Genomic DNA, 23,382 nt, shown 5'->3' with positions numbered 1-23,382 from the left:
AGCGCCGAAATCAAGACGAAACGTCCACACTTGGCCAAGGAGAGAATTCTGTTCCATCAGGACAGAACGCCGGCGCACGAATCGACCGTCGCGATGGCGAAATTACACGAATTGAAATTCGAGTTGATTCCCCATCCGCCGTATTCCCCGGATCTAACGCCGTGTGGCTTCTTCCTGTTCCCGCATTTGAAAAGATGGCTATCCGGGAGAAAGTTTTCGTCGGACCCCGCTGTGATAGATGCTGTGAACGACTATTTTTCCGCTTTGGACAAGTCGCATTTCACTGAAGGCATAAAAAACCTAGAAAATCGTTGGATCAAATGCATCGAATTGAGGGGGGACTATGTAGAGAAATAAATTTCATTTTTAGCCCCAAAAAAATGTTGTTTCCTTGACCAGGCCGAAAACCTTTCAATCGGCCCTCGCATATACATGAAGCGTTTTCCGAACCACTTTATAGTCATCAATTTTGCCAGAGTTACGGCCTGTTGAATCTTGCCTGTTTTTCACGCTAAGGATATTCGATCTTAAATGATGAAGATACTAAATACTGCAAGATGTCAATGAGGATAAAAATATATTAATAATAATAATATATACACGATAATATAAATAAAAATGTAAATATACGTACGAATAGATGTGTGATATATCTCGAGACGGTGTTATTGACCATGGAAATAGCTCATGAATATTAATAAGTACTTATACAACAGTACAATGTCGACGTAAACTTGTGTAGCTGCGAAGACGACCTCGTCGGGAGACAATTCCACTCTGCGTCCACCCATGATAACTTGTATGTCGAAGTACAGATACTAGAAATTATAAGACGTTTGACAAACATGTGACGTTACCTAGCAGCTTATCTCGATTACTTATATATATATTATAAATTCCTTCAAGGATTATAAAATATCTCTCTTGAGTAGTTGCCGAAATTCCAATCTTACTGACCAGGGATAACATTAGCGTTGCAATGACCGAAATTAGCAAACGTAAGGCAGGTATGTACGTGAACATCATGATGAATATCATTGCAAATATAGCGACAATCGAAACCAGACCAATTATCATCAGCAAGCCCGCTCTCATTGTCAAGTCGAACTGCAATCACACCGTCAACACTAATTTTCGCAACTTATTGGTGCACATAATTAACGTAGAATAGATAAAAGTATACTGAAGAGAAAATAAATTGATGCCAACAGTTATGATACGAATTTTTATACCAAATATTAGGAAAGAAAGTGTGAATCGGTATGTTTTAATGCATCGTATTTTATAAACTAGGAAGCTTGCACAAAACAGAAATACAATGCAAAAGTACAGTACTGAACAGGAATAGAAATACCTTGGAGAATGTCGCTACGAAAACTATTATTATCGTGACCACGGCTGTCATGCCCAAAGCGAGGAGGATCACCTCGATGCTATAGAGGACGGAGGCGAAAGCGGCCAAGTAGGACATTCCTATTGTCTGGATCGACACATATCCACAACGATTTCATTAGTTACTCTACACGGACCAACATTAGCGCGAGGGACAACAAATACGGTGAGAGACTTTTACCAATAGGGACAAACATATGTAATTGTAGGGAGACGTTCGTCTGACTTTCACGGACCAGGACACAGCACAGTACGTGATTACGAACAAGAAGCTATGAAAGTACAAGTTGAGGTTTCTTAAATCAGATTTAAACTTCAATCACGCGATTTCAACGACCAATATTGTCTTACAAAGCGGCGATCCACAAGTACCAGTGTAGTATCATAAATTTCTGGGCCTCTGTTCTGGAAAGTAATTCGTAGGATCAAGGAGACACGGTCGAAAAAGACAGTAAAGACGTCCCTTTCATAGAGTGTACTTACATAAACATGAAGATGGCTACAATGCACGTAGTAAACAACAGCTGTAGCGTGACAATACAGAACACCTTGCGGACGAAGCTCCTCCTTATCATCGCCTGCTTGAAGTCACCTAGGTAGTCGTCGGCATCCTCCTCAGGCAGCACGTTCCTCCTGCGCTGTTCCTCCATCCAAGCCCTGTACAACTCCAGATTCTCTCTCTCTCTCTGCGCCACCATCTCATTGGTCACCGTGATGGTATATGGACCCTGAAATTAAAAAGATTATTAAAACTCGTAAGATAATATGTGTAAATAGTTATAATATGAACAGATAACATAATGAAGTCACGACGAGTGGGATTTTGTATAGAAGATATTTGAGGATATACCGAGGCCCACTGCCGGCATAACTGAAATGTCACTCACGCTCCTCAATTTCTGCCCCTTGACTAAGGCCGGCAATTGCGGTGGCCCGGGGATGTATTGCGAAATTTGTTGTAGTTCTTCAGCGCGGTCGGGCTGCATCAGGTACGCCGAGTGGAAGCACACGTTTATCAAATCCTTCTTCCTTCCCTCCGACTTTGTTGTACGTACGTAACAGTACCTAAATGCGTCTGAATAAATGACAATTACATCGATTTGTCGCAACACAACTACACGCGAGATTAACAAAAGAAGGAGAGAGTACGTATCATGCATACGTCGTGTAAGAGATTAACGGAATTAAAACTAGTATCGGCGAGATTGAGAATTTCATATGCGCAATAGCACATATATTGTTAACAATTGACAAAATATATATATAGAATGAAAAGTTGGGAATGCGCAATTAATACGCGATTAATACGCAACGATAAAGATAAATTCCAGAAACGAAAGTGCACAAAAGACATTTATAATAATTTTATTAGATATATATGCAATAGAGGATGATAGTCAAATTATAATACATAATAATATGCATAATAAACGCAATAAACACATGTTGAAAGCCGTCGTTAAAATATCTCGTAGAAACAGCAATTTAGCCGAAAAATGGATTACGAAGAGATTATGTTAAGGAATTATTATGGTAATAATTTTAAATTCGTTTGTGTTGTGATAATTTATTAATAAGTAGCGTTTTAGTAACGAGGTAGAATTATATCACGTGCACTCTCTGGTTAAGCGTTAAAGCTCAGTAATAAAATTGATTACATCTCAACAACAGGTCGGTAGCGATCGTGGCAAATCTCTCAACAATTCATCTCCACCGAACGTCTTTAGGAGAAATGGTAATTAAGCGTACTACTGCTTTGATTATAGACGAACGTACTGCTTAGGATTACGCTCATTTTGCACTTATAAACAATGATTAACAATGTAGTTCGTGATGTGGAATTCCTTAGTTCCTCTTTAGTAGATTACAACTGAACGTTTGTTAAATCCTTCTCTGTGTAATGAGTTTTGACAAAATCTCAACGATTATATATATATATATATATATATATAAATGATCTTACGTACCGTTTTAAGCCGAATACATATTGAGCGAACGAACAGCGAATGCAAATTTTCGTTGTGCAATTTGGAAAATGTGTGTGCATTACAACGAATCCGAGCAAAACATTTCGGGCCAATTCATAAAGTTCATAAAGTGGCTTACGAAAGAAGATTCGTACGTATTTAGATCGATCATATACATTCACATTACACATTCGCTGTTCGTTCGCTCAGTGTGCGCCCAGCTTTAGTTTTCTCACTTGCGAACGTGCTGCGAATGGAATTCTTTTACTTTCTTTGCTCTATTACTTAGCATTACGTAACTTCGCGTTTTTACATTCACACGGTCTCTTATCGACTAGTGGATTCACTCCATTTCATGACCGTCGCGAACTATGTAAGTCTCTGACGATACGATCAAATGGTAACTCTCTGTTGCGACTAAGGCGATTCACTCTTGAATCGTTGTTTCGAGTGCGATACGTGCGCGTGGAACACTATGAATGCTCGACGAAATTCAACGAGAAAATTATTCCTTCATATTCATGTTCCCGTGATGTTCAACTATTGATTACCGGTAGTTGCTTGGTGCGTAATTTCGAAGTTTTTTTCTCTTTCCATTAAGTACTGTTATTTATATATATATATATTTTTTAAGTGAACCTACTCATTCGAGTTCTTTGAAAAAGGGCTACTGAAAAACTTCCTCTCGTTAAGTAAAAAAAACTGTGTGCCGAAGTCACTCGATCGTGACTATCTTGATCAATAAAAGTTATCTCCGAACTGTACAATTCTATTGGTTAAGTTCCACCTGACGAATCGTTCACACCACAACCTAATACTTCTCGCTCGGTACCGATACCGACAACAAAAGACTTCCCCGTAAGTTTTCCTTTGTGTGATTAAAAAGTAAAAAAGATACCACGTGTTTCTTTCGCGATCAGTTTCTCGATACAGCTGGTGTCTTTCTGGCTAAGGTTGTCACGGCTACGTAGAATCAGTCTTATAAGTAACATTCGTAGAAAGTGCGCGTAGAAATTGTGCGGGCTCATTCGCAAAGCGTCTCGGAAGTAAAGAAGCATATCTTCCCTCCCCCCTTTTTTTTCTTTTTTTCCTTCACTCAGAAATCTCGTTTTCTTCCTTTTCGAAGCTGCTCAAGCATTTCGCGTGTGTGTTCCTCTGTTATACGCCGTACTGATTCATCTGCTCTTGCATCTTGCTGCATAATAACTGCAGAAAGAACACAAAATTATTAAACGGGCAAATGCCGAATATATCATGAAAAAATGTAATTTAATTAATTTAATGTAATTTAATATAAATGTAATTTAATAGCGATGTAATTTGATTAAATGTAATTTAATAGTAATATAAATAATATGTATATAGATCTATGAAAGATATGTAACTCATAAACGCATACCTGTTTAATATTGTGATCTGCTATTAAGATTATCTTCGACTGATCCGCGCTGCCGAACAGATTACCAAGCTTCTTTTTTTTGCTGGCGTCTTTGGTGAAGATCTGTACGCCCCTGTCTACAATTTTCGGCAATTCGCTGAATTCATTCCAGGTGTGAGTCCAGTCGACCTGGAACGGCCAAGAATATGATTAGAGCGCGAAATTAAATACAGTAACTAATTGTAATCAGTACTAACCCGCCAGCCACCTAACAAGTCACTGCGCTCGAGATACGACAATCTTTTGTCGGTGAGCAGTAGCACGTCTTTGTTAATGAACACGTGATATACGTAGACGTCGGTGGGTGCGTATTTTCCCTTATCCAATTCCTATGAAAGAAATTTTGTAAAAGAGAACTTACTTGCGCACAAATATGCGTAAAAATATACGATATTTTTATGGTTACAAAGTAGTCTGCCAAGATTAACGTATCTAAGCAATGGATTTAAATTTTACTATTAAGATTTCAGAAATAGAGTTCTTACCATCAAGATCTTATTGCCTTCGGCTTCGTCTTTGATGTACGACCTGACGAGACTGTCAGGCTGCAAAAACCTAGGCGGCCGTACTTTCTTCGTTTCCTCGCTCAGCTCGGTGGCCCTGAAACGCATATCAAAAGGTGCAAACTCTTATTCTCAGTTAGGAAAATTATTCGAGTTTTCTTTATGTATAATAGATAGGTTGTACCGTCTAACCGCTCCCAAGGAGCCACTCGCAAAGTCGATCACGCCGGCGGTAGGCCTGGTGACGAGACCAACAACGCCTTTCCCGAAACCTTTGAAGAATCCTTCCACCCCTTCCTCTTTCGCTCCTGATATAGGCTTCATCACCACACCGGTCACACCATCGACTACACCCTGCCGTACAAAATGAATAATATATAATCTTACTACTACTAAATAGATTTAAATTGGCAGGTTAATTAATTCGGGTATTTACCATCACTAAGCCCTTTCCGCTTCGCACGATACCTTCCTGCAAATTGGCGGGTTGCTTGTTGAGCTGCTCTTGCCTCTTGCGTTGGTAATCCTTGTCGAACGTCAGAGCAGCGATACCCTTGCCTATAAAAATTCAAATAACAAAATGTTGAATAAGTTAATAAGTGAAAGGAGTCGATTGTCATCGTACACGTTATCAAAAAAAGATTACTTGACGCGTCAGGATGAGAATTATAGAAACGCACCCATAGCTCCTGTGATCTTCGATACAGCGCCTGCCATTCCGCCGACGGTGTGACCCAGCATGCTGCGCACCCCGAGATACAGACCCTCCGCAAACTCCCCTGGGCCCTGTATGGCTCCTTGAAAAGGCTCGTAAAACAGGTCTTCGATACCCTTCATCGTTCCTACGACGAGTCCGTAGGGATTGCCGATAACGTCAAGTCCCAGCACAAGTACATAGGCCTGCTTGATCGCCTGGCCCGCGTAATGCGTGGTCGCTTCGGAGGAGAGTTGCTTGTGAGTCATGAACACATAGCTCCTCTCAAAGTACGCCAACCTGTGCACAATGGAAACAACTTAGACGTCTCAGAATCGAAGAAATCTTAGAACACGAATTTCGTCTCCGGGACGCGAAGACAGAGAACTCTTGTGGAACACACAAGAGGGAATTTTTGGGCGAGCCGATAAGTGCAACTTGAAGGGCCAATTACTTGAAGACGATGTCGTTGATATCTGTCAGCGTCACGCCGATCCCTTGCAACAACACGTTAAGTACTTGCGGCAACGCCGAGGGTCCACCACCGCTGCCGGTCATGGAGAAACTGATGTGTATCTGTAAGTGAGAAGAGAAAGCTCAAGTTAATTGCGAAACGAATAGCGGTGAGTGATTGAAACGCGACGGACCTTGAGTGGCGAGAAGTGTAACAAGTCGAAGAAGTTCTTCTGCTCGGCCGTGGTGATCAGGCTGACGTGGTACATCAGCGGCTCGTTAACTAGTTCCATGTCACTTCGGAATAACGCGCTCTGAAACGAATGGGCACAGTGAAGTGACAGGAAGAAAATTAACGAATCGTCATCGTTTGATATCCGAAGATGCGAGTTATTGGTTATTGATAATTGCGATTTTAACATCGTTTTTTGTCGCACAAATTTTCCCGTTGAACATATTTTGCTAAATTTTGGTATATAGCGGTTTTGGAGTCGCCGATTACAAATCTGAAGTCAAAATTTAAGAAAACAAAATGCAGCGGATTTTTTTAAACAATTATTTTTTTTCAAAATGTTGCTAACGCTGTTAAACAGAAATGTGTTTGTTATAAAATGTTTATATAAAACATTTTTAATATGTCAAATAGTTTTTGAGATATAAGAAAAAAAAGAAGCCAAATTCTATATATTTTGATCAATCTTTTGCTTATAATTCATAGTTAATGCAAATTAATTACATATTTGTGTTATTCATGTATACATACAAGTTTTAGGAATATAACGATGCCAAATACGTAACACGAAAAGCTTCCGGAAATATCTTATAAATGTGCTCAATTGATAACAAGCATCATTTTACGGACGTATCTTTTTGTTTCGACGTACTCAAGTCGACAAGAATTAAATAAGAATTTTGATTCATTTTCTCACTTCTAACGTCATTAATCAAGATGGCTTTTTACGGCGAAGAAAGAGGAGCCTCGAGTTGCATCTCAATCTTGAGCATTATTTCGCTACTTACTTCTTCCGCGTCGTTCACTTCATTCGCCTCGAAGAGACCCATTATCGCGTTTATGAAGACGATGTCTACCTTGATGTGAAACTCTTGTATGAGCACTTTGAAATAGCGGAATTGTTGCACGTTGCTGTGCTCCAATAGCCGCTTGACTATACTGAGCTCGGCGAACGGTTTCATTACTACGGACAGAAATGAGTGTTATTAACCGTCCTCAGGACACGAGGGAAGTTTCATCGTTTCAACGAATATGCAACCTGTGCTCTGCGTGACGCTCTTTGGCGGCGGCACCGGTGCCAGTATGATCGGAAAGACGCACTCCGACAGTTGATTGTCGATCTGAAGACGATTGATCTTCGCGTGCATTTGGACCTGGTGCGCCGAGGTGCGATATTGCAGCCAGAGGCCAGTCTGGAAGGTACGTCGTATATACCTGCGGTGTGGCCTCAGCATCTCCATGTGCAAGTAATCCACCTGGAAACACACAAGCAAAATCAAGTAGTCAGAGGCATGAAGAAGTGAACGATAAGAAAGCAAGGAGAAGGTGATGTGCGAAATGAATTTGACAAGATTCGATGAACCTTGCACTACGTGTACACTGGAATATTATCTAATTACTTGTACAATTCGAAAGAAATTGACCAGCCAAAAACTGTAAATTATTTGTAACCAAAATTCTATGCTAATTCTTGAGGTTTGCCATTTTCCACTTCTATTTTCAACATCTTTTAAACTAAAAATAAGACTTTCATGAAAAATTACTGTAATATTAAAAACTAGTACGCATACATTATACACAAATTTCAGATTTTTTAATTACTTTGTTTGGAAGATACAGTGATGTAAAATTCATAATTTATAGTAATATTTGAAATACGTATATATATGCACATATTTAAGCATTTATATATCTCTTTCTATTATCTGTGTATTTCTATTAACTTGTGCATAAATATAGCATTAATAAGAAAAATAAGAAATATTTTTGTATTATATATATAATATTGTATATATATATATATATATATANTATATATATGTATATATGTATATATATATATGATTATCTCTTCGTTCCAAATTAACATTTATTATTTAGGTAGAGAAATAAATATATAGGAACGTTTAATTTTGCTTGACGAATATTAAATTTATGAGTGGCACCCTTGAGATGCGTCATTGAGCCTTACAACCTCCTTAAAACGGAGAGGAGAAAACGAAGATCAGAGCATTTCGCTTTACCATTAGTTTCGGCTCCAACATAATTCGATAATCCGCCTCCTGATTGATTTGCAGTTCCTTCAGGTAGTGTTGATAGCCTTCCTCGATGGCGTTAACCTCCTTGGCGTTTAACGCTCGCCATCGACCGCCCACGTTCTTACACGTCTCCCATATAATTCCAGAGCTAGATCACGATAGAGAATACAATTAATCCTTCGACATATATTGTGTGCAAAAAGTTACGGAACATTAATTTTAATATGCGGCGACATATATAACCAGAAGAGTTCAAGTTTGGTTTTATTGAAGATACACGCTGGATTTAACCGCTTAATATTGGAGACTACGCTCACCTGGCGATACACATGTACAACAATTCGGACTTGGTGATGTTGTTCACGAGGGAGAAGCCGATACCGTGAATGTTCATCGTGATTTCTTGATCGATAATCTCCAGATCGCCGGCCAGTTGGCAGTCCTCGGCGATCTTCAGAGCGGTCGTGAACAGAAGCACTCGCTGCGTGCCATCCAAGAACGACACGTAGAATATCTCCTCGTTTATGTCCGGCAGTTGGAAGGCACCGAGGTTATCCTGGAAGAGAAGGAGCAAACCGCTCTCGTTTACGGATTGCACTTCGCTAACGCTTCTTCCTTTGCCCCCCCCCCACCCCCCGGGCTTACCTTTCTCAAATTGTCTTCGATTTCTTTACAATTGTTGTCTTCCCAGACTATCTTCCGTGGGCCCGCTGGATTTTCCCAGGTGTAAAACATCCTGTTGAACGACTGCACAGACCTGCCGATGTGCAAACGTTCTTTCGATCGGTATACTCGTGTATCGAATAAATGCAACGAATATTGAAGAATTCATATTCGTGCTGTCAATCTCGAACGACTAAACCGATGCGCACTTTACACGTACCTGACGTTGATCGAACTCTTCTCCCAGACATTGATAGTGTACGATGTATGGTTCATAATTAAAGCCGGCGCGTTGCCTGGAGTGTAAGCCGACATGGAAATGTAAACGCCGCCCTCGTTAATCTGTACGTCCACGTTGATCCCTCCATACTGCAGAACAAAAACAATATTATTTGACTCGAGGGAACATTCGATTTTTATTATTGTCGCAGTCGAATATTTCGTACTCGAAAGAATTTATATAAATAGTTTATGTATCGGTTAATTCGGATAATTATTTCTAATTACAGTAACAAAGACGGATGTGTCTTGCGTTACCTTATTGTCCAGTTTTAACAGAGTCGTGTGGCTGTCTGTGTAAACGAAAGCGGCAGTTTTCTCAGGTTGACCCGAGACCTTCGCCTTCATAGTCTTATTCTCTTGCTCGCTACGAGGCCACAAGGCTGCGCATTCGCCGGGAAGTACCTTCATGGATACATTTGATATTGTGTAATGATATTATATTAATATTACAGAGAATTTCGATTAAATATCTGAGATGTAATATCTCTTGTAGTCTGGTGTGTATCTAAGACAGGCGTGGGAGCAGTTTAGCTGTCAAAAATAATGAGAAAAATGAGTTTCATTTTTGAAAAAGTAAGAAAATAGTGAGTCAGCTTTAAAAAAAAATGAATCTTCCAAATAATCTACGTTAAAAATTAATTTGTTTTATCTATTATTCCTCTGAAGGATTAAAAATACCGACCTGGTGAAAGTCAATGGAGAGCAAAATTGGAATCTTTAGTTTTGTTTTTGAAGAAGCACGTTATTGAACACGATTTCTTGTGAATTTTTTTTTGAAGGCTCAAATCGAGTAAGAAAAAATGAGAAAAAGTGTTTCTAAATAAGTGAGGAGAAGTGAATCGTTTCTATGCCTGCTGAGACCACAATAGTAAATATGCTGCTGATATTTCTTCTTAAAATACCTTGATCATTGGGTCGGCTGGTCGGTCGCCCTCCTGGCATTCTATGAGGAAGTCCGCGTTGTTGATGAGAATGTAGTATGGCGTAAATGTGATCTGCTTGGTCAACGAGTTATACGTCAGCTGATTGTGCACTCCGATCTGCAACAGAGACGAGTGTTAATTCCACCCTTTGAACCTGTCTGTTGAAAATACACGACACTGGTTGTGAAGGCGATAAAAGACTATCAAGACGGGGCAACAACCTGGTATGTCATTCCGTTGTACTTGCAGGCTACCACACCCTCGCTGCCGGCGACATCGATGGAGAACTTGTCGGACCACTCGCCATCCTCCACCCTGATCATGGCCTTCTTCTTGCCGAAGAAAACTTTGGAGCGGAACGAGAAGAGAATGGGCCCCTTGAAGTGCTCCGGATGATAGAGAACGTTCAGGTGATCGTCCGTGGTCTGAAAGGGATCGGGTTCAGAGTGAAATTCTGCCATCACGGTACGTCGACTGAGCTAAACTTTCTCGGAGCGTCATGCAGTTAATGTGTCAACAGGTGAATTCGTGGTTACGCACGAGTCGTTACAGAAGCTTCGTCGTTCTTCGAATTATGATACGCTGGGATACGCTTTTACATCTGGGATAGATCTAAAAACGCAAACGTCAGGAATTCGAGGATCTCGCTGGTCTAAGAGTGAGTCAACATATACGGAGTCAACGAACCGAGTAAAGTATGACAATGCACAAAAAATCGACCATGGCGAAGCGTACATGACAATGGATGCTTTCCATTTAGTGGCACAAGTCGGTGCAAACATCATCTTGTCTCTGTTTCGTATATAACAAGTGACAAAGATAAGATGATCCTGATGGAAATACCATGGAGCTGAAAATTTCACTGAAATTCTCTCTCAACTGGCCCTATTTCACTATTATTCACTATCATTCCGTCAATGTTCCCAGTTTTCAGTTAAGTTCAGTACATTTCAACAATATGTGAATATAATGAAAATTAAAGTATAATTTTGAAAAAAATGTCTGAAATATGATATTACGAAACTTACTGAATTAAACTGAAAACTATATCAATAAAATGAGATCAATTGAGAAAATATTTCAACAAAATATCTCCATCGGGGGATGCTTGTATCGAATTGCGTCACTGAATGGGAAGCATCCAATAGCCAGCGTGTATTACAGTAATAAGTGTGAGGAAATGCGATTGACATTTCGAGCAACTTTTGCATGAAAGTGCGGTTATTAAGGTCGGCGCGTTAAAGTCGACACCAACTGATAATCTAACAGAGCTGCGGAGCGGTTAGTCAGTCTCTCGCGGCACGGTTAGACTAGAGGCACAATGGTTATCTCACAAATAATCGAGTAATTGCGTACACAACCACGAGAACAGCGAGATAATATTAAATAAAAAACGTTGCATCACCGCGCGCGTATTCCTCCTCCTGTACTGTGCGCGTTGTCGACGTGGTTTCATAGCGGAAACGAATTTCTGAAAGACACGTGCCCCAGTACAGTACATTTTCATACGCCATGATTCAGCTTGGACATTCGCAAAGGATTCATAGGCATATAACAACAAATAATAATAATTCATCGATTCGTGATTTAGAAACCAGGATAGAACGAAGCGATCCCGACCTCCTCCTCCTGGATTTTTTTTGCGAATAATAATATCGATCGACTATCTACACGAAGCACAAAATAATGCGCCACGATAGAAGAGGAAGATTCTCTTAGATCTCTACCTTGATTGGACTCGAGTGCTCTTTGCCACCTTTACTTGATTTCTGGAAAATAACGGAGCATGTTCAATACAGAATACTGGTCGGGGCCAAATGCGCTTAGTAGTGGTTAGTTAGCGAGACATCGATGAAACGGTACAAAGGTCACGAGAGGAGGGGGGGGGGGAGGGGTACAATTATAATTGGTTGGGGAGACGTACATTAACGCAACGGACGGACGCAAGAGAAATGTGCATCGATAAGGGATCTCTGACTATGTTCGAGATATTTCCGGCGAAGAAATATCCTGAAAAGGTTGAATCGAGAGAGAGAGAGAGAGAGAGAGAGAGAGAGAGAGAGAGAGAGAGAGAGAATGCAAGTTTCGGAAATCTCGAGACAAATTTCTCCCCGCAAACATGACCACCGGTAAGACCATGATAAGTAGGAATACGCGAAAAGTCGAAGTTACCGAACGTGACGAAGGATCGGATTGCTGGACGAACGTACCCTATACGACAGCATCAAGCCGGTCTTGTTCAGCATCCAGAAGGGGCAGTAGAGCGCCATGATAATCGAGCCGTGCTTGTGGGACGTATGCATCCCAAGATCCAAGATTACTTTCTGTGCGCTGTCAAAGGACTCGAACGACCAGACTGCAAATTCCGGTGGATTTGCCAGGATCTCAACTCTGCACGACCAATCTTTCTCCAAGTAATTAGGTAGCTACACAACACGAACACACATGTATTCTGAATGATCTGTACTTGGTAAAATCAATCCTGAAGATGAATTTTGTTCAGATTAGCTAAATGTGCTGTGAGAAAATAAAGTGGAACTGAACGATAAAATTAGTTGTCAATTATAAGAAAAGTTTGGAAAGGTAAGTTCATACAAAATGAAGACTTGGATTTGTTAACAGATGTTTCACCTTAATGATTATATGTGATTTGGATGGGTCAATCGTAGGAATCTGCAGAGAGGCACTAGCTTCAAGCAGGCTCTCCTGCGCGGTGCCAGGCAGGCAGATAATGATGTCGATCGGCAAGAAGTTCTTCAGGTACACGGACGGGTACAAGTGTACATTATAGATAGTGCTGGCCATAGTGTGGCGAGTGGTATTCTCGAAATACACCTGCTCGATCTCGCCCACAGCCTGTAAACGGACACGCAACTCTGTTTATTGAATTGGTTCTAATTTCAACGGCTAATCACAATGACTAACTGGTGAGAATATCTTGTCGCATACCAGCAAAACGTTACCTGAATGTAAAACGGTTCTGTGGTATCTTGCTTGGACCGAGATTCGCATTTCAACAGCTTCGTCATCGAAACCGTTTTCTGCAGGTCCTTCCAGACGAACGGTTCTACTGATACCATGTATCTGAAATGAGAAGTAATCATCGAAAAGTTTTCGCATATCGAAGTTCTATCGTGAATATTTTATAAGCAGACACTTCACATTTTGTTTATTTTACACTTCATGAGATTATTTTATTTGTAAGTTTCAAATTATTTTTTATTTTATCCATGAGATTGTTATTTAGTTATTTATTATTTACAAAAGTATTACAAAAAAAATACTTTTGTACAACAGCCGAAATGTGAAGAAAATTCAAAGAAGAGTGCAGACATACCCGTCGACGCTGAAGAACAGCCAGTAGATGTTCGTGGGGGTGTAAACGGCGTCCAGGGGTAGGTTGAGCTTCTCGTCCGGCGCCACTGTGCCTACGCACTCCACCTCGTTGCCGCGTTTCGTCATGTAGTAAACTGATATCGGCTGCACGAAGTGATTGTGAACCTACAAGACGCAAGAGACACGTCGAAGCTACCGATCGCTACAGACGATGATTATTCTCCTACCTGCCGCTTACCTGAAGAATACTTCGAAGAGTGACGATCGTACTGCCCTCCTCCACGACGACATCCGACACAATGCCCCACTCCTCGGAGCCCTCCTTGCGATGCTTCAACGAGAAGAACCTCTTGTCCGCCCTTAGCACAGGTATCGCCAATTTGCCTTGGATACCTTTAAACTATCGAGTTCCCTTGTGTTATCGATGATCATAATTAAACAGTTGTCACAATAGGCTAAATTTGTATGCAATTTACGGAAACAGAAAACTTGTTGCTCTCCCTGTCCTTCACAGTCTCCCCCTTCAATTGCTCAAGAAGACGCGTGTCCGACTTGGTAGTTTTCGGCGCGAGCTCGATCGACGCCCCGGTCTCGAGGATCACTTCCATGTACGAATCGCTGTCGTTCCTTATCATTCTCGACCCGTCATCGAAAATCTGTAAATCATTACCGTATTAGGGACACTGGTCCCGCATTCACGAATCGAATGGTTAATATGTTGATCGCGTCAAAGTGATGGCATGGGTGAAACGCGAAGTTAAGAATTTAGAAGATCATGTGGATTTAGAATAAAAAGATTTAATGTGAGATTGCTCGTTACAACCTTGAGGTAACGGTGGTCCAGATCGAGTATCATCTCCAAGCCTGTATCGTTTTTCAGTATAAACGATCTATTAAATATGAAGATGGATGATCGCGAATGGGAATTTCTAAAATTCCTCATTACAACCTTGAAAGGACTGTGGTCCAGATCCAGTATCATCCCTAGGCCAGTCTCGTTCTTCAGTAGAAACGGCGCCACTTTCCTCGCCGGTCCCTTTCTACTGGCGTCCATGGCCGAGGAGAACGCCTGGCCGAGCTGCTTCAGTACGTCCAGACACGTCTTCGTCACCGTTATTTCCAGATTGTCCTGCTCCGAACGAAAAAAAAATTAATTAAGAACCCATAGACTTCTTTCCGACGAATTTTACGGTAAACTTCACACTTACAGTGGACGTGATGTCAACGGACATCTTGGTAGACTGATGCAGCTCGTCCAACTCGCTGTCCGAGGTGGGGCTGGTCGCGCTGGCACCTCTGGAGTCCAGTAATATATCGTTGAATTGAACCTGGCGGCAATCGTCGTCGATTAACGTAAAACGCCCTGTTAATTAGCGCGTATCCGTCGCTAATTTGGCTCACCTTGGTTTTTAACTCCCACGACGTGGACACGCGCTTGCCGTTAATGCAGCTCTCTATCGGCTCGATCAACGGCTCCCACAACGCGAGCCGGCTGTTGTAGTACTCCATGACCACAGACATGGTACAGTCCATGCTCATCTGCAACGAGTAATTGAAGTAATAAATAATAACAACATTAACAGACGTTTCTAAATAGTCAGTCCTCCTCACGGTTTTCGTGCTCCAATCGTTGACGTTACTCTGGAAGCCTACATAGAGCAACAGCATGGGCAGAGTCTTGTTGCCGACACCCGCCTCGAGAGTCAGCAAGATCGTCGGTGCTGAGACGAGCGCCAATTCGGGCTTATAAACCGTTACGTCGTCTGAGTACGTGAATTCCTCGAGAGCTTCTGTTGCGACTTCTACATGAGAGAAGGGAATCTTAACAAGTCGGTTTCCAAATCAATAATTAGAAAAAGTGCTGCATGCTGGTAATGATTATGATAACGCTTTACGACGTAAATTGTTAAATGATTGTTGAATGACTGATTATCATCAAACAACTTATGCAACCTGTTTTCAGGAACCAGTAATCGTTCTCCTCGAAAGGCGTGATGATCCACAGTCCCTCGTAACTCGGCTCAGGCTTAACGACTTCCTTGTCCTCCTCCTCCTTTTTCGTCACCATATGAATGACCTTGTTCAATATCTCAATTACACCTGCAAATTATCGTTTACGTGAATATCATCGATCAACTCAGAACTTTCAGGTAAGAGTTACCTGGCGAAACGGAGATGTGAATATCCGTACAACTAATATCCAAGTGGAGCCCTTTGCCCTCGGGCGTGGAACCGGCCACGCTGATGCTACAAGGTTTCAACACCTACGCAATAAATAACTGGCAATAAATACTGGCAATTAACAAATATAGGAAATACTAGAAAAAATTTAATACTAGAAATACTAGAATTAGAAATCTCGATTGATAGTTCAAGTGTAATATTAAAAATGCTAATATTGTTATTGTTAATTTAATGCACAAAGCAAGAATAATGAAAAGTATTGTAGACACACGAGCAGTTTAACAAAAGTAGTTTGTCAAAAATAGCGAAAAAAGTGAATTTCATTCTTAAAAAAGTATGAAAATAGCGAGTCAGCCTCAAAATTGTTTATCTATTATACCATTCCTCTAAAAGATTAAAAACACTAACTTGATGATAAAAGTTGACGAAGAGTAAAATTTGAATTTTGAAAATCAGAAAAGTTACACGATATATAGAATTTAAAATTTAAACTTTAAACTCAGTTTTAGGCGCATAATCAGACTCAAATACCGTAAAATTTTTTACAAAATAAAGATACCCGATAGATATACCTGATAGATCCAATCAGCTCTCTTGGTTGGATTATATATCCCTGTCAACAGGGAGAGATCCTTAACGGTGCCGCTGATCACCTGATGTTCGCCCATAATGCGCACCTTCAGCAGCAGTTCCGTGTTCAGCACTATGCAGTTCGAGTTGATGTCGTCCATGTCCTCGAGCAGGATGATATCCGGCTTCTCCACGTGTAGGTACACAGTCAACATCTTGGGGCTCGGAGCAGCTTGCTGCGACGGCTGCTGCTGCTTCTTCTTCGACACGGGCTGCGCGACGGCGGTGCTTTTGTTGGCGGTGTCTACGTCGAAGAAGTCCTTGATCTTCATGAGGTAGTCGAGGGACACGATGATGCTGAAAGAGAACACACGGACATCGGCGAATATGTCGTTCGGGCCTTGGCGCACTGTCACGTCCAGCATGCTCCTGGTTGTGTATTTAGCCTCCTTGTCGAGGTCCTCGCCGCTCGGCAACACGCTAGTTCTCTCCATGATCCGCACAAGCGAGCCCTCCCTGTTCTGCCTCGTGTCGTCCAGCGTGCAGTTCATCAGTAAGATCGACGTGGCCAGGAGGCCGTCAGCGAACACCCGGCCCTTCACGGCGAAGTGGGTTAGGCTGAACCGGGCCAACCCGTTCTCCGGCAGGTGCAACGGCGAACTCTGCGACTGCAGCAGTTTGGAGCCGCCGGTGTACAGATTGATCACCAGGCTGTCCATGATGAACTCGAACTTGACCGATGTGTGCGCGTGCAACTGCTGCGTGTCCGTCGTCCGAGGCTCTCTGGAGGCGTCCGCCTCATAACGGTACGCCGGCTGAATCTCCCCGCCTTGCTCGGGCTTGATCGCCGGTAGCGCGGGTTGCGCGACTTTCGCGTCTTCTTCGAAGGTCTCGCTCAGGTTCTGCTCCACTACCTTCAGGATCGTCGCGTAATCCTCTTTGCTCAGCAACAGATTGATCCTGTTCAACCTGCCGGACATCTCGATGTCCGGGATGGAGGTGAACCAGGCGGTCGACAAGTTGCGCTTCATCAGCAGCGTGAAAGTCACCGGCTCGAGCAGCAGCACCTCGTTCTCGCTCACGAATTCCTTCATGTTCAGCCGGACTCGCGACAACTTCAAGTTCTGCAGCTCGATCCTCATCTCGTCGACTATGGGACATTCGCCGGACTCCTCGTTGGACACCTCGAGCTTCTTGAAGACGTTGCATATCTTGAGATTGCCCATGTCCAGCATCAGGCTGTGCTCGCTCTTAGAATTCATCGGCACGTAAACGACCGGCGCTTTGATCTTGATGTCCAGCTCGATGCGAGAGGCGCTCTCTTGCACGTCCTTGATGTTCGTCTTCGCCGCCTCCGCCGCCGCCGCTGATGCGTCCCTGATGGCCTTCTGCGCCGCTTGGAAGTTGTTCAAGAAGTTCATCACGCCCGAGACGAAGGCGTTTAAGAACACGATCCGATGGCAGCCCATCACTACCCTGACGGACATGTTGTTCTTGTCCACTTCCCATTGCTCGATATTGTACATGACCATTCGGACCTGCAAGGACTCCGTGCCTTCCACCGCCACGATATCCTTGTAAGCGCAGCTGGGGTTGAGATCCTTGACGCTAACGGAGGCCAGGTCGACGTTCACTTGCGAGTAGGAAGACTTGCTGAGGAAGCCGGCGCTGATCCTCTCGACGTACAGCGCGGTGATGTCCCTGGCGGAGCTGGAGATCTTCAGGTTGATCGAGCCGATCTTGGCGCTCACCTTCAGGTCGATGCATTCGACCGTGCTTCGTTTACGTCGACCGGCAGGCCACAGCCTCTGTTTCTGCAGCTGTTCCTTCAGGAAACCAGACGTCTCTTCCGGAATGACGGTCAAATTGGTCGGTCGGGTCGCGCGCACCTCCTTCTTCGGGGAAGTCGTCGCGGACAAGGAGTTCATCTGGTCCTGAATGTACGTGCCAAACCTCAGCAGCTCGATGAGCGCCTCCTGGTGCAGCAGAGTGTCCAGCGAGGTGAATTCCAGCTGAAGCAGCTTCACGACCGAGCCGTGCCGGGTGGTGAACTCGGGCGAGCGTTTGTTCACGTTCACGTAACGCACGACGATCAGGTACTCGTCCTTGCCGGCCGACATCGGGGTGTTGATCATGAAGATCTCCTGGTCCCCGTGCCGTTGCTTCATCTGCACGCCACCAAGCCTCAGCAGCACCTCCTGGTCGTACGTGCGCTGCAGCATTTCCGCTTCCAGCTGCAGCACCTGGAACCTAACGAACTCCGACGTCACAGCCTCGTTTTGCCTGCACATGGACAGCGTGAACTCACTCATCTCGAACTTCATCTCCAGGTCGGTGGTCTGCTTCATCGGCAGGGCCGCCTCGTGCTTCTTCTTCTCGGCGATGATACCGGTAGTGAGTTCTCTCAGGGACAACTGAGAGACGGACTTGGAGAGCGAAGTGCGTTGCAACTCCGCCGGAGGCTTCTCCTCCTCGGGCAAGCGGATGCTCTGCACGATGCAGAGCGCCTGCAGCAGGCGAACGTCCGCTATGTTCACGGTCACCGACGGCAGGCGGCCGAGGAGCCTGAGCTTAGGCAGCAGCGGGTCGTCCGTCACCAGGCACTTATGGAACTGGATCTCCAACGTCGTCGGATGCAGCAACGTCAGGGAGCTCTCGCTGCACGCTAACGCTGTCCGCCACTCCTCGTCCGGCAGTGAGACCAACACCTGGAAGTTGACTATCTCCAAGACGAACTTGTCGTAGCTGTGTTCCCTCAAATGCAGCAATATATCTTGCTCGCTCTTGCCCATGCTGACCAGCTGCTTCACGCTGGCGCCGGTCATGTCGTCCTTGCCTTTCTCCAGAGAGTGCATCTTCAGGCTGCCCAGGTTGACGACGATCAGCGCCTTCGAATCGTCGTAGAGGCCACCGTGCGGTATGAGCAGCTGCGAGGCTTCCATGTCCACCTGTATGTCCAGCACGGAATGCTTCTCTATGGCATACTCCAGTCCGAGCGCCGACATCTCCTTCAAGCCCTCCAGCTGCTCCGCAGCGGCCGTCTGCAGTTGGCTCAGCGTCGACGAGTCCTGCACCTTGAACATGTTGACCAGCTCGATTATCGTCTGCGCGTCGTACACGATGTCGACCGATCTGGAGTTGACGATCACCCGGTGGCCGCACAGTTTGTCCAGCGGGTTCTTCTCGTACGAGACCGACAGCAGAGAGCTGTCGTCGGAGCTACCGTGCTTCGAGATGAAGAGCGAAGGCACGCGGCCGTCCTGCATCGCGCCCAACAGCTTCATGTCGCTGATGGAGGCGGTCACGAGGATGGCGTTGGCCGACGGCCGCGACCTGAAGCCCGCTCGCACGTCGTGCAGCTGCAGGTCCAGAATACACGAGTGCTCCCTGTCCGTGTCCACCAGGGAGATCTGTAGACCGTGCAGGAAGAAACGCGTGTCGATCATCTCGTAGGCCTCCGGGTAATGCGCGGGTGCGCTGTTCTCCTGATAATCGATCGCCCGGTACAACTTCTCCTTCTCCTGTGGCGTCATCGCCTCTTCGAACCTGCGCATGATGGCGGCTGCCGAGTTCAGCTCCTTCGTCTCCTCAGCCTGCGAGCTAGTCCACAGGAAGCCGAACCAACCCCGCTTCGCACGCAGGCTCTTCTCCTTCTCCGCCAGCCGCTCCACCTCCATCTCGATCTGCTGCCGGATGATCACCAGGTTGAAGATGTCGAGCTTCGACTCGCAGTGCTTCAACTGCTCTTCGATATCTTTCGTCAGCTTTTTCATCGTCAGCTTCGTTTGGTAGGCCCGGGCGTAGTCGCGACAGGTGTCGCGGTGCTGCTTCATGTGGTTCCAGTTCCAGTTACGACGGCACCGCCTCACGGTCTCCTCCAGCACGCAAGTGTACGCGAAACGCCACCACTCTTTGTAGTGGCTCTTGTAGGACATCAGATTAGGTCGGTACTTGCGGTACGGAGCGGCCTTTTGCGCCTGGTCGAGGCCTTCGCCCAGCCGCACTAAAGTCTGATATTGGCGCTTGGTTAGGCCGATTCGCAACTTCAGCATCTCCAGGTCCAACCACACCTTGGGGATCGTGTAGTTGCTGCCGTCGGACTCCGGTTTGGGATTGAGCCTGAGCTTGGAGTTCACGTTGATCGGCCCCAGTAGATATTGATAATCGGCCGGTGTGTAATCCATGGTGGCGATGCCGTCGCAGAAGAGACCGGGATACGACGAATGCGAGCTTTTGCTGTACTGCTCGACGCTCGTGTTCAGGTAGACGGCTAGCCCGTCAAGGCCGCACAGCTTGTAGATCTGTGGGATGGCGTACATGTCTTTGAGATTGCCGGTGGTCTCCCAGGAGTCCGTGCAACTCTCCAGGACGAAGGTATTCAAGGTGAAGCCGACGGAGAACGGATGATTCTTGAAGGTGACGTGGTCCTCGTATCGCACGTGGATCCTCTTGATCTCCACGTGAATGTTCTTGATCATGCGAGCGATCAGCTTCTCGACCATCGAGTCGTCCAGTTTCTCTTGCGCTACACAGTTTCACGGAAATTCATCGAATGATAGTTCCAGGCATGCTAAGTGCATCACAGCGTAAACGAAAAAATTCAACGATCTATATTACACAAGTTTCCGGAAAAAAGAAACACTTACACTTTAAGTCCGCTAGTTGTTTTCTCTTCTCCACTCTCGCGAGCTCCGCCCATTTGGCTTCTAATTGTGCTTTGATCTCTTTTTCTTCATTGTACGAAACTTGACTCGTAGGCACTACCAGTACGAACAGTTCCTCAACTATCGCGTCTATCTGGCCGTTCCACATATCTTTGAATGGAATCTTTAGTATCAATTTGCCTATAAAATACATAATATTTCATATAAATTATAGAAATTATAATAATAAAAATATATAAATAGCATTATACAATTTACATATCATATCATATATTATCATATTGAGATAACATTGTTACATATAGTATAATGTTTTAATACCTAGACGGCCATATTCCAATCTTACTGGAAGATCTAACACGTCCAATGCAGACTCCTTTATTAACAAATCCTTTAACACAACATCGCCTGGAAACAAAAGAATCTTTATGTTGGATCAAATTACTAATACAAGTGTAGAATCATCTTGAGTAGTTTCTTACCTCCCCAGAGGCTAAGTTTCAGCTGTGAATAATCCAAGTTTTCAATGTACTCGCCGAGCACCTTATTGAGGAGCTCCGCAACGATTGACTCGAACACCATTTTGAAGTTTCACTTCTTACTTTCCTTCGATAAGATTCCAATAATTCCACAGTATAAATGTAACTACTTTCCTTCTGCAACTTCTGAAATAAATATGGAATTGATACAGATAACATTAGACTTATTGTATCAGTTCCAAATAATCTGAAATATATCAGTTACAGATAATCTGAAAGAAGATAAATAATAAATAAGTTCTGAGAATAAGCAAATATATGAACTGTTGAACGAAACAAGCAGTAGAGCCAACAAAAAGATATGTCACAAGGAAAGTAAAGAGAGTAAGAACACGATATAAATTTTTGAATATTGATGGTTGTTTACTACTTAAAGATAATTCTAAACATAGGAGTAGTATACATGGATACGTACTCAAGTATGTAGTAACACTAAGGTTCATTTATTGACTGGTAGATTAATTTGTTAGTAGATCGATACTAAATCAACAGGTTTCAGCCCACTAGTCTATTGACTATAGAAGATTATTGCCACATGCAACTTCAGAAATTGTTTGGACGACGTTACTGAGACAACACGTCTAAAATCGGATCACAAGACGTCTTGAATATGTATTTAAGACATCTTATAGGAAGATGTCTTAAATATATATTCAAGATGCTTTAAAGACACCTTATGACCTGATTTTAAATGTGTTGTCTTGCTGTGTTCTCATCACAGTATCCGAGGCTCTACCCAATGTTTGTGCTACAATTTGCCGAATAATGCCGAATAATAATATAACTTGCCAGTTTAAATTTGCATTAGATAAGAATATGCAAAGTACACAAGTGCAATAACAAGTACAACGACGTGCCAGTTCGACTCTGTGTCACTACAACGCTAAACGAAGTCGCGTACAACGATAACGCGCCGCGAAATATAACTGCCAAGTGGGACGATTTACAGGGCTCCGTGGAGTCTTCAACGACGGGCGGCGGCTGCGACGTGCCTGCAGAGATCTGACATCACGACGGACATAACCTGAAAATAGGCTGCTCGAGCTGAGACGGCTCACTGGCGCGGGAATCGGCCGCGTCTTTTCTCGTCAGGTTACGTCATCCTTGCGGAGTATCATCGATGCCGCGCACGTTGACACCTCTACGATATAAACACACCGAGACTCCCTAAGGCACCGTTCCTGCTATTTCCCTCGATCCCTGGATCACCCTGGCTCGACGATCCCGTCACGGATGCTGCAATTGGTGGCTACCAATTCCCGTGCGCAAATATGTCGCGCGAATGTCCGATTGACCGACGAAGCTCGCGCGCTCTCTTTCGAAAGTCGGGGTGGAAAGCGAAGAGACGCGTAACGGCGGGTTCCCCCGACGAGACCAACGATGGTGAAGTGATGTATCTGCGAAAAACATCACGTAACGAATCATTATAAACTCGACGATTCGTCATATCTCGAATGAAATACCGCTCGAAGCGAAGTCAAGTTACGAGATAAAACGCGATAT

General features: G+C 44.0%; 2 protein-coding genes across 3 annotated transcripts; both read right to left on the bottom strand.

Moving 5' to 3' along the window:
- Positions 1–598: 598 nt before the first annotated feature.
- Positions 599–2,635, bottom strand: LOC106742818 (protein lifeguard 3-like). Its single transcript, XM_014616102.1, has 7 exons — positions 2,280–2,635; positions 1,876–2,120; positions 1,744–1,797; positions 1,574–1,664; positions 1,355–1,480; positions 958–1,107; positions 599–818 (listed from the first exon to the last, which is right to left on the bottom strand). The coding sequence occupies exons 1-7, from the start codon at positions 2,550–2,552 to the stop codon at positions 666–668; spliced, it is 1,092 nt and encodes a 363-aa protein (XP_014471588.1). The 5' UTR covers positions 2,553–2,635; the 3' UTR covers positions 599–665.
- Positions 2,636–2,779: 144 nt separating this feature from the next.
- Positions 2,780–23,248, bottom strand: LOC106742859 (vacuolar protein sorting-associated protein 13C). Of its 2 annotated transcripts, XM_014616179.1 has the most exons (36): positions 22,827–23,248; positions 21,823–22,005; positions 21,662–21,748; positions 21,323–21,520; positions 16,679–21,201; positions 16,084–16,186; positions 15,876–16,022; positions 15,534–15,724; positions 15,324–15,461; positions 15,131–15,250; positions 14,872–15,051; positions 14,399–14,578; positions 14,161–14,322; positions 13,924–14,087; positions 13,550–13,670; positions 13,218–13,442; positions 12,797–13,012; positions 12,314–12,355; positions 10,808–11,011; positions 10,566–10,703; positions 9,919–10,065; positions 9,602–9,750; positions 9,364–9,475; positions 9,036–9,274; positions 8,704–8,866; positions 7,719–7,935; positions 7,468–7,643; positions 6,642–6,761; positions 6,449–6,570; positions 5,981–6,294; positions 5,737–5,858; positions 5,485–5,654; positions 5,283–5,397; positions 4,995–5,126; positions 4,759–4,926; positions 2,780–4,565 (listed from the first exon to the last, which is right to left on the bottom strand). In XM_014616179.1, the coding sequence occupies exons 2-36, from the start codon at positions 21,920–21,922 to the stop codon at positions 4,518–4,520; spliced, it is 9,753 nt and encodes a 3,250-aa protein (XP_014471665.1). In that variant the 5' UTR covers positions 21,923–22,005; positions 22,827–23,248; the 3' UTR covers positions 2,780–4,517. The 2 variants fall into 2 exon arrangements, with proteins under 2 accessions (XP_014471665.1, XP_014471667.1); XM_014616181.1 differs by lacking the exon at positions 12,314–12,355.
- Between the last annotated feature and the right edge of the window lie 134 nt (positions 23,249–23,382).

Source organism: Dinoponera quadriceps, unplaced genomic scaffold, assembly GCF_001313825.1.
Source record: "Dinoponera quadriceps isolate SergipeBrazil2010 unplaced genomic scaffold, ASM131382v1 scaffold781, whole genome shotgun sequence".
Taxonomy (NCBI): Eukaryota; Metazoa; Arthropoda; class Insecta; order Hymenoptera; family Formicidae; genus Dinoponera; species Dinoponera quadriceps.
The sequence above is the reverse complement of the archived record's forward strand: the minus strand, read 5'-3'. Positions and strand labels throughout refer to the sequence as shown.